Source organism: Salvelinus alpinus, chromosome 30 (genome assembly GCF_045679555.1).
Source record: "Salvelinus alpinus chromosome 30, SLU_Salpinus.1, whole genome shotgun sequence".
Lineage (NCBI taxonomy): Eukaryota > Metazoa > Chordata > Actinopteri > Salmoniformes > Salmonidae > Salvelinus > Salvelinus alpinus.
In genome coordinates, this window is record NC_092115.1 from 7,290,677 (window position 1) to 7,304,673 (window position 13,997).

General features: G+C 43.1%; 1 protein-coding gene across 1 annotated transcript in view; it reads left to right on the forward strand.

The window, feature by feature from the left end:
- The window catches only part of LOC139559976 (netrin-G1-like), a 174,645-nt gene that overhangs the window by 120,285 nt on the left and 40,363 nt on the right, over positions 1 to 13,997 (forward strand). The window contains exons 4-6 of the mRNA XM_071376477.1: positions 2,217 to 2,395; positions 10,718 to 10,744; positions 13,119 to 13,163. Of these exons, the coding sequence (XP_071232578.1) occupies positions 2,217 to 2,395; positions 10,718 to 10,744; positions 13,119 to 13,163 (251 nt within the window). The remainder of the gene's footprint in view (positions 1 to 2,216; positions 2,396 to 10,717; positions 10,745 to 13,118; positions 13,164 to 13,997) is intronic.

Here is a 13,997-nt window from a genome sequence, read left to right on the forward strand (position 1 = left end):
TAATATGGTCATAATATACTGCTGGTGTGGTGGTAATATGGTCATAATATATGTCATAATATACTGCTGGTGAGGTGGTAATATGGTCATAATATATGTCATAATATACTGCTGGTGTGGTGGTAATATGGTCATAATATACTGCTGGTGTGGTGGTAATATGGTCATAATATACTGATGGTGTGGTGGTAATATGGTCATAATATACTGCTGGTGTGGTGGTAATATGGTCATAATATATGTCATAATATACTGCTGGTGTGGTGGTAATATGGTCATAATATATGTCATAATATACTGCTGGTGTGGTGGTAATATGGTCATAATATACTGATGGTGTAGTGGTAATATGGTCATAATATACTGATGGTGTGGTGGTAATATGGTCATAATATATGTCATAATATACTGCTGGTGTGGTGGTAATATGGTCATAATATACTGCTGGTGTGGTGGTAATATGGTCATAATATATGTCATAATATACTGCTGGTGTGGTGGTAATATGGTCATAATATACTGCTGGTGTAGTGGTAATATGGTCATAATATACTGATGGTGTGGTGGTAATATGGTCATAATATACTGCTGGTGTAGTGGTAATATGGTCATAATATATGCCATAATATACTGCTGGTGTGGTGGTAATATGGTCATAATATACTGCTGGTGTGGTGGTAATATGGTCATAATATACTGCTGGTGTAGTGGTAATATGGTCATAATATATGTCATAATATACTGCTGGTGTGGTGGTAATATGGTCATAATATATGTCATAATATACTGCTGGTGTGGTGGTAATATGGTCATAATATACTGCTGGTGTAGTGGTAATATGGTCATAATATACTGCTGGTGTGGTGGTAATATGGTCATAATATACTGCTGGTGTGGTGGTAATATGGTCATAATATATGTCATAATATACTGCTGGTGTGGTGGTAATATGGTCATAATATACTGCTGGTGTGGTGGTAATATGGTCATAATATATGTCATAATATACTACTGGTGTGGTGGTAATATGGTCATAATATACTGCTGGTGTGGTGGTAATATGGTCATAATATATGTCATAATATACTGTTGGTGTAGTGGTAATATGGTCATAATATACTGCTGGTGTGGTGGTAATATGGTCATAATATATGTCATAATATACTGCTGGTGTGGTGGTAATATGGTCATAATATACTGCTGGTGTGGTGGTAATATGGTCATAATTTATGACTGACTGACTGACTGACTGACTGGAAAGCCTTTTGCTCGGTTGGCATCTTCTTGTTATCTCTCAATCAGCTCTTAGTTTTGTCCACAATTAAGAGAATGTTATGGGATGCATCTCCAATGCCACCCTATTCCCTCTGTGCTGCATTACCTTTGACCAGAGTCCAGTGCACTACAGTCTTAGAATAAAAGGGTTATTCGGCTGTACCCATAGGAGAACCCTTCACGGTTCCAGATAGAACCCTCTGTGGAAAGGGTTCTACATGGAACCCGGAATGGTTCTAACTGGAACCAAAAATTAATTATTCAAAGGGTTCACCTGTGGGGACAGCTGTAGAACCATTTTAGGTTCAGGAATCTTTTTGTATATTGTGAATAGGATGCCATTTGGGATGCACAGAGAGTTGCCTTTTGTTTTTAGAGTCACTATCCTGACTGTATTTGATGTGCTGTTCCCTCCACTGGAGGTTAGACAAATGAGCTCTGGTTTTAGGAGCAGAATAATAATGCCTTTTCTCTCTCTCTTCCATTTTAGTCTGATCTAAGTCAACTACCGGAGTACTAATATACACACTATTAAATCATAAAATGGGCAAAAAGCTCCACAGCAAGGGCTCAGTGAAAATATTGTGTAACCTGAGGTGATACGGTGAAAACACATTGGCATGAAGAGTAACCTTCTCTTAGACATGAACGTTTGTGTTAGCTCCCCGGTCACATTTTATTTAGGTGAATAAATTAGTTCATATTACTGTTCTCCAGGAATAAGCAGTCCGGTTAGAAGCACCAACCCCCAGCCTTTGGTATGAATAATGACATGTATTACATCCTCTGTGTCTGCAATGGGTTTTTTCCCCTTCTCAAGTTGAAGTGCAACCTGCACTGCACACCAACAGCTGTTTCTCCATCTCATTTAAAAGTGTTGTTATTGTAGAAGATCAGATCATTTGTTGAAATAAATCTGATTGTGTGTTTTCCCTCCACAGGTGTAAGTGTAACCTGCACTCCAACAGCTGTGTGTTTGACAAGGACAAGGGGAAGCTGGGATGTGAGTGTGAACACAACACAACAGGACCGGACTGCGGCCGCTGTAAGAGACACTACCACGGACGACCCTGGAACGTCGGGTCCTATCTGCCCATTCCCAAAGGAACTGCTAACATCTGTAGGTAGCTTTCCCCTCTTCTATAGAAATCACATTGTTGGAAAAATACCTGTACTTCATTGTAATATTTTTACCAGAAGGTATTTGTTGTTGTGTGGGTATTTGCAGTTTGATATTCAGATCCTAAGGTATGGGGGCTACCCATAATGCCAGGCTAACACCAGGCTAACACCAGGGAGGCTAGCTGAGGGCTAAGGTGCTATAGCCAGCCCAACACTGAGGAATAAGGGGCTATATCAGCCCAACACTGAGGAATAAGGGGCTATATCAGCCCAATACTGGGGAATAAGGTGCTATAGCAGCCCAACACTGAGGAATAAGGTGATATAGCAGCCCAATACTGGGGAATAAGGTGCTATAGCAGCCCAACACTGAGGAATAAGGTGCTATAGCAGCCCAACACTGAGGAATAAGGTGATATAGCAGCCCAACACTGAGGAATAAGGGGCTATATCAGCCCAACACTGAGGAATAAGGTGATATAGCAGCCCAATACTGAGGAATAAGGTGATATAGCAGCCCAATACTGGGGAATAAGGGGCTATAGCAGCCCAACACTGAGGAATAAGGGGCTATATCAGCCCAACACTGAGGAATAAGGTGCTATAGCAGCCCAACACTGAGGAATAAGGTGCTATAGCAGCCCAACACTGATGAATAAGGGGCTATATCAGCCCAACACTGAGGAATAAGGTGATATAGCAGCCCAACACTGAGGAATAAGGTGCTATAGCAGCCCAATACTGAGGAATAAGGTGATATAGCAGCCCAACACTGGGGAATAAGGTGATATAGCAGCCCAACACTGGGGAATAAGGTGATATAGCAGCCCAACACTGGGGAATAAGGTGCTATAGCAGCCCAATACTGAGGAATAAGGGGCTATATCAGGCCAACACTGAGGAATAAGGTGCTATAGCAGCCCAACACTGGGGAATAAGGTGCTATAGCAGCCCAACACTGGGGAATAAGGTGCTATATCAGCCCAACACTGAGGAATAAGGTGATATAATAGCCCAATACTGAGGAATAAGGTGATATAGCAGCCCAATACTGGGGAATAAGGGGCTATAGCAGCCCAACACTGAGGAATAAGGTGATATAGCAGCCCAACACTGGGGAATAAGGTGCTATAGCAGCCCAACACTGGGGAATAAGGGGCTATAGCAGCCAAACACTGAGGAATAAGGTGCTATAGCAGCCCAACACTGGGGAATAAGGTGCTATAGCAGCCCAACACTGAGGAATAAGGTGCTATAGCAGCCCAACACTGGGGAATAAGGTGCTATAGCAGCCCAACACTGGGGAATAAGGTGATATAGCAGCCCAACACTGAGGAATAAGGTGCTATAGCAGCCCAACACTGGGGAATAAGGTGATATAGCAGCCCAACACTGGGGAATAAGGTGATATAGCAGCCCAACACTGGGGAATAAGGTGCTATAGCAGCCCAACACTGGGGAATAAGGTGATATAGCAGCCCAACACTGGGGAATAAGGTGCTATAGCAGCCCAACACTGGGGAATAAGGTGCTATAGCAGCCCAACACTGGGGAATAAGGTGCTATAGCAGCCCAACACTGGGGAATAAGGTGCTATAGCAGCCCAACACTGGGGAATAAGGTGATATAGCAGCCCAACACTGAGGAATAAGGTGCTATAGCAGCCCAACACTGGGGAATAAGGTGCTATAGCAGCCCAACACTGAGGAATAAGGTGCTATATCAGCCCAACACTGAGGAATAAGGTGCTATAGCAGCCCAACACTGAGGAATAAGGGGCTATAGCAGCCCAACACTGAGGAATAAGGTGATATAGCAGCCCAACACTGAGGAATAAGGTGATATAGCAGCCCAACACTGAGGAATAAGGTGATATATCAGCCCAACACTGAGGAATAAGGGGCTATATCAGCCCAACACTGAGGAATAAGGTGATATAGCAGCCCAACACTGAGGAATAAGGTGCTATAGCAGCCCAACACTGAGGAATAAGGTGCTATAGCAGCCCAACACTGGGGAATAAGGTGCTATAGCAGCCCAACACTGAGGAATAAGGTGCTATAGCAGCCCAACACTGGGGAATAAGGTGCTATAGCAGCCCAATACTGAGGAATAAGGTGCTATAGCAGCCCAACACTGGGGAATAAGGTGCTATAGCAGCCCAATACTGAGGAATAAGGGGCTATATCAGCCCAACACTGAGGAATAAGGGGCTATATCAGCCCAACACTGAGGAATAAGGTGATATAGCAGCCCAACACTGAGGAATAAGGTGATATAGCAGCCCAACACTGGGGAATAAGGTGATATAGCAGCCCAACACTGGGGAATAAGGTGATATAGCAGCCCAACACTGGGGAATAAGGTGCTATAGCAGCCCAATACTGAGGAATAAGGGGCTATATCAGCCCAACACTGAGGAATAAGGTGCTATAGCAGCCCAACACTGGGGAATAAGGTGCTATAGCAGCCCAACACTGGGGAATAAGGTGCTATAGCAGCCAAACACTGGGGAATAAGGTGATATAGCAGCCCAACACTGGGGAATAAGGTGCTATAGCAGCCCAACACTGAGGAATAAGGTGCTATAGCAGCCCAACACTGGGGAATAAGGTGCTATAGCAGCCCAACACTGAGGAATAAGGTGCTATAGCAGCCCAACACTGGGGAATAAGGTGCTATAGCAGCCCAACACTGGGGAATAAGGTGCTATAGCAGCCCAACACTGGGGAATAAGGTGCTATAGCAGCCCAATACTGGGGAATAAGGTGCTATAGCAGCCAAACACTGAGGAATAAGGTGCTATAGCAGCCCAACACTGAGGAATAAGGTGCTATAGCAGCCCAACACTGAGGAATAAGGTGCTATAGCAGCCCAATACTGAGGAATAAGGTGCTATAGCAGCCCAATACTGAGGAATAAGGTGCTATAGCAGCCCAACACTGGGGAATAAGGTGCTATAGCAGCCCAACACTGAGGAATAAGGTGCTATAGCAGCCCAACACTGAGGAATAAGGTGCTATATCAGCCCAACACTGAGGAATAAGGTGCTATAGCAGCCCAATACTGAGGAATAAGGTGCTATAGCAGCCCAACACTGGGGAATAAGGTGCTATAGCAGCCCAACACTGGGGAATAAGGTGCTATAGCAGCCCAACACTGAGGAATAAGGTGCTATAGCAGCCCAACACTGAGGAATAAGGTGCTATATCAGCCAAACACTGGGGAATAAGGTGCTATAGCAGCCCAACACTGAGGAATAAGGTGCTATAGCAGCCCAACACTGGGGAATAAGGTGCTATAGCAGCCCAACACTGGGGAATAGGGTGATATAGCAGCCCAACACTGGGGAATAAGGTGCTATAGCAGCCCAACACTGGGGAATAGGGTGATATAGCAGCCCAACACTGGGGAATAAGGTGCTATAGCAGCCCAACACTGGGGAATAAGGTGCTATAGCAGCCCAACACTGGGGAATAAGGTGATATAGCAGCCCAACACTGGGGAATAAGGTGCTATAGCAGCCCAACACTGGGGAATAAGGTGCTATAGCAGCCCAACACTGGGGAATAGGGTGATATATCAGCCCAACACTGAGGAATAAGGTGCTATAGCAGCCCAACACTGGGGAATAAGGTGATATAGCAGCCCAATACTGAGGAATAAGGTGCTATTGCAGCCCAACACTGAGGAATAAGGTGATATAGCAGCCCAACACTGAGGAATAAGGTGCTATAGCAGCCCAACACTGAGGAATAAGGTGATATAGCAGCCCAACACTGAGGAATAAGGTGATATAGCAGCCCAACACTGAGGAATAAGGTGCTATTGCAGCCCAACACTGAGGAATAAGGTGCTATTGCAGCCCAACACTGAGGAATAAGGTGCTATAGCAGCCCAACACTGAGGAATAAGGTGCTATTGCAGCCCAACACTGAGGAATAAGGTGCTATTGCAGCCCAACACTGGGCAAATGGTGGGAGGCCTCATGTTCTTCCTAGTGAATCAAACATAGCTGGGAGTCTGTACGGCAGTAAAGATGCTGGTGGCGTGCTGTCAGTGTTTGATGGTATTAGCGGTGTACTGTTGCCTTGCACATAAGGTAGCCTACATACTCTCTTTACATTTGATGTGTTTGTAGTTTCTGCATTTGTTTGAGGCAATCATTCTTTGAGATTTTGTGTGTGTGTGTGTGTGTGTGTGTGTGTGTGTGTGTGTGTGTGTGTGTGTGTGTGTGTGTGTGTGTGTGTGTGTGTGTGTGTGTGTGTGTGTGTGTGTGTGTGTGTGTATGCAGCATCTTTGTGTGTGTGTGTGTGTGTGTGTGTGTGTGTGTGTGTGTGTGTGTGTGTGTGTGTGTGTGTGTGTGTGTGTGTGTGTGTGTGTGTGTGTGTGTGTGTGTGTGTGTTTGTGTGTGTGTGTGTGTGTGTGTGTGTGTGTGTGTGTGTGTGTGTGTGTGTGTATGTGTGTGTGTGTATGCAGCATATTTGTGTGTGTGTGTGTGTGTGTGTGTGTGTGTGTGTGTGTGTGTGTGTGTGTGTGTGTGTGTGTGTGTGTGTGTGTGTGTGTGTGTGTGTGTGTGTGTGTGTGTGTGTACGCAGCATATGTGTGTGTGTGTGTATGTGTAGGTGGGTCCTTGCCTGTGTAATGCTTTCGCGTTATTGCTTGATTTTTTTTGTTCCCCCTTGCGTCGCGCTCCTCCCTAGCTCCTCCAGTTCTGAGACCAGCCGGCTAGCTCAACTCTCTCTGACTGACAGGGCGTTATTAAAAACAGCCCGACATTCGGACGCATCCCCACTGAACGGATGAAACCCCAGACCCAGTCTCCGTATCCTCCATTTTAAAAAGCAATATTACACACACTCGTTTGGCAGAAACAAAGAATGCAATAATGGTGCGGATGACACTCTGACATTATTACATAATAATAAAATAATGTAAACATATTACTCCCCCCCCCCCCACAGATGTGGAAGTTTGAAGGCTTTTGTCTTTTGATTTTGAGTTATTTGTTATTCTCTCATAAGAGAAACCTGAGACTATTGCTAAGCACCAAATGGCACCCTATTCTCTAGACTTTTGACCAGAGCCCTATGGGCCCTGCTAGTGTACTATGTAGGGAATGAGGTGCCATTTGTGACACGTCCTATTGCCAACAACATGGAGGGGGGGGGGGGGGGGGTTCAATTTCCCCCCCCCCCCCCATGCAGCAAGGAACGCAGCGGCTCATATCTCCTGCTAGGATATTAAACATACGGTCCTACATATGAAGATAAATTTGCTGAAAGTGCAGACATTAATTATAGTCTAATATCACTCATCTGTCATGAAGTCCTCCTCTTTAATCACAATAGTAATTAATCTCCTAGGTAGTAACAGACAGAGGGGGGGTAATACATTTAGCATATTTCATATTCATATGCATAGATGTACAGTATGTGACCCACCATGTAACACCTCAAAGACAGGTGAGGCTCTTGTTGCTGGGGGACCAGAGCTGTCACAATACAAGGGCTGAAGCACGGACCAGAATATATCTAGAGTATCAGTAGATATAGACAAAAAAAGACATAGCACATTCTATATCAACGTTAAGGTTCCTTGAAACTGTGATAATCTACTGCATACCTAACAAGGTGTGTGAAACTAGGTGTGAAACTGGAGAGAAACAGAGAGCATTCTCACACTTGCAGAGGCACATTTAAAAGTGATTGTGGCAAAGTGACCGTCATCAGTGAATACAACTCCTCCTGATGTTTCTTCCACTGTGTCGCCACGACAGGAAGTTAGGTGGAGAGAAAAGCAGGTACACCTTGTGGATTAATGTTGAAGTGGTGAAGTCATACTGTGGAACGAGGTAGGGTTAGAATGGTAGGGTTAGAAGGGTAGGGTTACGAGTTAGGAGGGATTGGAGTTGGATTCTGATAGAACTCTAGAATGGGTTTGATAGAACTAAAAGAACATTTACATTTACATTTAAGTCATTTAGCAGACGCTCTTATCCAGAGCGACTTACAAATTGGTGCATTCACCTTATGATATCCAGTGGAACTACCACTTTACAATAGTGCATCTAACTCTTTTAAGGGGGGGGGGGGGAATTCCTAGGTATTCCTAGGATAGGAATAAGGTATTCCTAGGTATTCCTAAGAACGTTAGAATAAGTTTGATAGAACTAATAAAACTGTAGAATGGGTTTAATAGAACTGATAGAACTGTAGAATGGGTTTAATAGAACTGATAGAACTGTAGAATGGGTTTGATAGAACTAATATAACTGTAGAATGGGTTTAATAGAACTGTAGAATGGGTTTGATAGAACTAATAGAACTGTAGAATGGGTTTGATAGAACTAATAGAACTGTAGAATGGGTTTGATAGAACTGTAGAATGGGTTTAATAGAACTAATAGAACTGTAGAATGGGTTTGATAGAACTAATGTAACTGTAGAATGGGTTTGATAGAACTGATAGAACTGTAGAATGGGTTTGATAGAACTGATAAACTGTAGAATGGGTTTGATAGAACTAATAGAACTGTAGAATGGGTTTGATAGAACTAATGTAACTGTAGAATGGGTTTGATAGAACTGATAGAACTGTAGAATGGGTTTGATAGAACTAATAGAACTGTAGAATGGGTTTGATAGAACTAATGTAACTGTAGAATGGGTTTGATAGAACTGATAGAACTGTAGAATGGGTTTGATAGAACTGATAGAACTGTAGAATGGGTTTGATAGAACTAATAGAACTGTAGAATGGGTTTGATAGAACTAATGTAACTGTAAAATGGGTTTAATAGAACTAATAGAACTGTAGAATGGGTTTGATAGAACTAATAGAACTGTAGAATGGGTTTGATAGAACTGATAGAACTGTAGAATGGGTTTGATAGAACTAATAGAACTGTAGAATGGGTTTGATAGAACTGATAGAACTGTAGAATGGGTTTGATAGAACTGATAGAACTGTAGAATGGGTTTGATAGAACTAATAGAACTGTAGAATGGGTTTGATAGAACTAATAGAACTGTAGAATGGGTTTAATAGAACTAATAGAACTGTAGAATGGGTTTGATAGAACTGTAGAATGGGTTTGATAGAACTAATAGAACTGTAGAATGGGTTTAATAGAACTAATAGAACTGTAGAATGGGTTTGATAGAACTAATAGAACTGTAGAATGGGTTTAATAGAACTAATAGAACTGTAGAATGGGTTTGATAGAACTGTAGAATGGGTTTGATAGAACTAATAGAACTGTAGAATGGGTTTAATAGAACTAATAGAACTGTAGAATGGGTTTGATAGAACTGTAGAATGGGTTTGATAGAACTAATAGAACTGTAGAATGGGTTTGATAGAACTAATGTAACTGTAAAATGGGTTTAATAGAACTAATAGAACTGTAGAATGGGTTTGATAGAACTGTAGAATGGGTTTAATGGCACTCGTAGTAGGGATAGTAGTAGCGATGGTAGTATGCCTAGAGATAGTTTCAGGGATTGTAGTAGGGATAGGGACAGTAATAAAGATTATAGTAGGGATAGGGATTGTAGTATTGATAGGGACAGTAGTAGGAATAGGGATTGTAGTATTGATAGAGACAGTAGTAGGGATAGGGATATTAGTAGAGCTAGGGATAGTTTTAGTGCTATTTTACCAAACGTTAAATTATTGTATATGAAGTCCTAGCTTAGAAATGCAAGAAATCCATTTTTCTAACCAATTCCAGAACAACTAAACTCTTCTGGCAGAGTTTAGTTGTTGACTTTGGCAGAAGACTGCAATTTCCTGCTTTGTCTCTGATTCTGTTGACTCTTTGCCATTTGAAAGCAGTGCTAGGCCCATCAACAAGGAAGACTTGGTGTTAGGCCCATCGGGAATGAGTACTTGGTGTTAGGCTCATGCAGTGTAGCGTCCCTGATTCACTGTCTCTGTCTGTTGGCCCACTGCTGCTAATCAGTGGACATTTTGCGGTGCCAAAAGCTGGAAAGTCTCTTACGATAAAAGCCAAGGGTTTGTGGTTGATTAATGCCAAACACGAAAGGAAGCTGTTGTAAGAATTGCTCAAAAACCCATTTCAATCTCTTCTTCTATTATTTTTGAGATAAATATATATATATATATTAAATGTATTTTTTATATATCTTTGTGAATGAATCTCTGAAGATAAATGTTTTGTTTGTTTTCTATTCTACTACAATATATTTTTAGGGGTAAAGATAAAAGCTGTGGACATTCTTTGATCATCTCTCTTTCTCTCTTTGTCTCCTTCCATCTATCTTTACCTCCTCTCTTCCACTCTTCTTCTCCAAAGGTATCCATAGCAGTCATGGACCAGTGCGTAAGTAAAACAAAACATTTAAATAAATGAACCCGCGATAATGGGCAACTGCATTGCAATTTCATTGTTCTTATTTAGGTGATGTGGAGAGGTGTAAATGCATTGGAGCTGTTAAATCAGCATTATACCGACCGTGTTATACCTACCGGCGTTATACCTATAGCGTTATACCTGCACTGAGTCACATTAGTAATAATCCCATGTAGCCTTGTTACAAGGTGGAACACTGGAAGGTTTGTTTTAATATACACCGATTATTTTGTTGAATGATTTGCAATTTGAGTGTCTTTATTTTTATTTAGCCTAACCTTTCTCCTTCTGGACTTCTTACACGAGTTGGATGGGTGTGGCTTCGTGACAAGCGAGTGGGATGGGTGTGGCTTCGTGACAAGCGAGTGGGATGGGTGTGGCTTCGTGACAAGCGAGTGGGATGGGTGTGGCTTCGTGACAATCGAGTGGGATGGGTGTGGCTTCGTGACAAGCGAGTGGGATGGGTGTGGCTTCGTGACAAGCGAGTGGGATGGGTGTGGCTTCGTGACAAGCGAGTGGGATGGGTGTGGCTTCGTGACAAGCGAGTGGGATGGGTGTGGCTTCGTGACAAGCGAGTGGGATGGGTGTGGCTTCGTGACAAGCGAGTGGGATGGGTGTGGCTTCGTGACAAGCGAGTGGGATGGGTGTGGCTTCGTGACAAGCGAGTGGGATGGGCGTGGCTTCGTGACAAGAGAGTGGGATGGGTGTGGCTTCGTGACAAGCGAGTGGGATGGGTGTGGCTTCGTGACAAGCGAGTGGGATGGGCGTGGCTTCGTGACAAGAGAGTGGGATGGGTGTGGCTTCGTGACAAGCGAGTGGGATGGGTGTGGCTTCGTGACAAGCGAGTGGGATGGGTGTGGCTTCGTGACAATGACCACAACCGCTCACCAGCTCTTTATTTATTTTTTTGTAAAATATTTTTTTACCCCTTTTTCTCCCCAATTTCGTGGTACCAATTGGTAGTTACAGTTTTGTCTCATCGCTGCAACTCCCGTACTGACTTGGGAGAGGCGAAGGTCGAGAGCTGTGCGTCTTCCGAAACACAACACAACCCAACCCAACCAAGCCGCACTGCTTCTTGACACAATGCCCACTTAACCCGGAAGCCGGCCGCACCAATGTGTCGGAGGAAACGGCGTACACCTGGCGACTGTGTCAGTGTGCACTGCGCCCGGCCCACCACAGGAGTCGCTAGTGCGCGATGGGACAAGAATAGCCCTGCCGGCCAAACCCTCCCCTAACACGGGTGACGCTGGGCCCATGCGTTTCCCGGTCGCGGCCCGGCTTCGACAGAGCCTGGACTCTAACTCAGAATCTCTAGTGGCACAGCTAGCACTGTGATGCAGTGCCTTAGACCACTGTGACACTCAGGAGGCCTCAATTTGACAGCTCTAACTCAGTTCCACCTCCTACATGCCAAAGCACCAGCCATGCATGTGTCGGCTATCGCGGGTTAGCACTTGATCTGATTGAATCTAGGCATAAATTGGTTATTTTCACAAACAGTGTAGGTTCCACCTCGACGATGAACATCCTTTAGCTAGATCTGTTTCTGCTGCCGGTCAAAATTTCTTCTCACTCATGTTGCATGCAAGAAGTCATTACTACTTTGAGATCCAACTCCCTGAAGTACAAACCATTACCTATGTGCCTCATACAGATATAGGATCTTAATTTGATCACCCTGTTGTAGGAAAACCTTCCTGCAATGTAGGACATGTAACATTTGTAGTGAATTTGAGATTTAAAAAGGCTTGGCTGTGAAATTTCAAACTTGATTTTCTCTTATGAAAAATGTATCAACCTCTACGAAAATGTCCATGAATTATAATCCACATAATGATTCACTTTTCCTGTTGCTTCAGGATTATCTTCCTGCTGTAGCAAACTGGCTCAGATTAAGATCCTACATCTGGAGTTGGTATCACAATGGAATATGACTATCGAGTCTAGAGTATTTTGATGGAGATTACACACGCTGCTACCCAGTGTCCCTGACTCTTTATACAAGTCATGCATGTACATGTAGCATTATTAGAGCCTCATTTATACATTGTGCTAACATGTGTCCCGTGTCCGGATAATGCCCACATTCTGATTCTGCCCACATTTACAGACAGATGTAAACGATTCAAAGACGCATTGTAAACTGATTTTTATAAATGTAAAGATCGGGATAAAAGCAGTGGGCGAAGGACGCATGTTAGTGGCAGGTATAAACGGGGCCAAGGACTTCAGTAAAAGACCTGTGCATGCTGTCTATGTGCATTCAATAAATCCAGCATGAACTATCTGATAGCATAAAGTAACTGTCACTTATATGACCTCTCCCATCTTTACACAGATCGAGCTAATGCTTCATCTCTGGGTGTTGCAAACCGTAATCAAGGTAGGATAAAATCAACGTTTATTTGATTCTTACTAAACAAAAATTCAAGAATTGATATTTAGCAATGCTGTCACTTACAAACTGTGAACTTTAACTCTCTCTCACACACACACACACACATACACACACACACATACACACTTACACACGTGTACACACACATATACACACCCACACACACACAGTTACACACACTCCAGCTGATCTAATCCAGACCTCTGACGAATCCCAGGCATCCAATGATCACCTTCACCTCCCCACCACTCTCTCTCTCCTTCCCTCTATCTCTCACTCTCTCTCTCTCAATTCAATTCAATAAATGCTTTATTGGCATAAATGGGTGGTTGCCACTGTTCCCAAATCAATGTATGTAAAGTATTAAATAAATTAACAATATAAATATATATATATATCAACGAAAATAATTATACATGGAAAATAATACACATAAAAAGAGAAAGCAAAGAGCAACAATTGATGAATGAAATCTACAAGGTGTAGATGTGCAAAACACGGTCGGAGGTATTGTCTCTCTTATATTATGAGAGACCAGGACATAATCTGCAGCTAGACCTACTGTCTCTATTATATTATGACTGACCAGGACATAATCTGGAGCTAGACCTACTGTCTCTATTATATTATGACTGACCAGGACATAATCTGGAGCTAGACCTACTGTCTCTATTATATTATGACTGACCAGGACATAATCTGGAGCTAGACCTACTGTCTCTATTATATTATGACTGACCAGGACATAATCTGGAGCTAGATCTACTGTCTCTATTATATTATGACTGACCAGGACATAATCTGGAGCTAGACCTACTG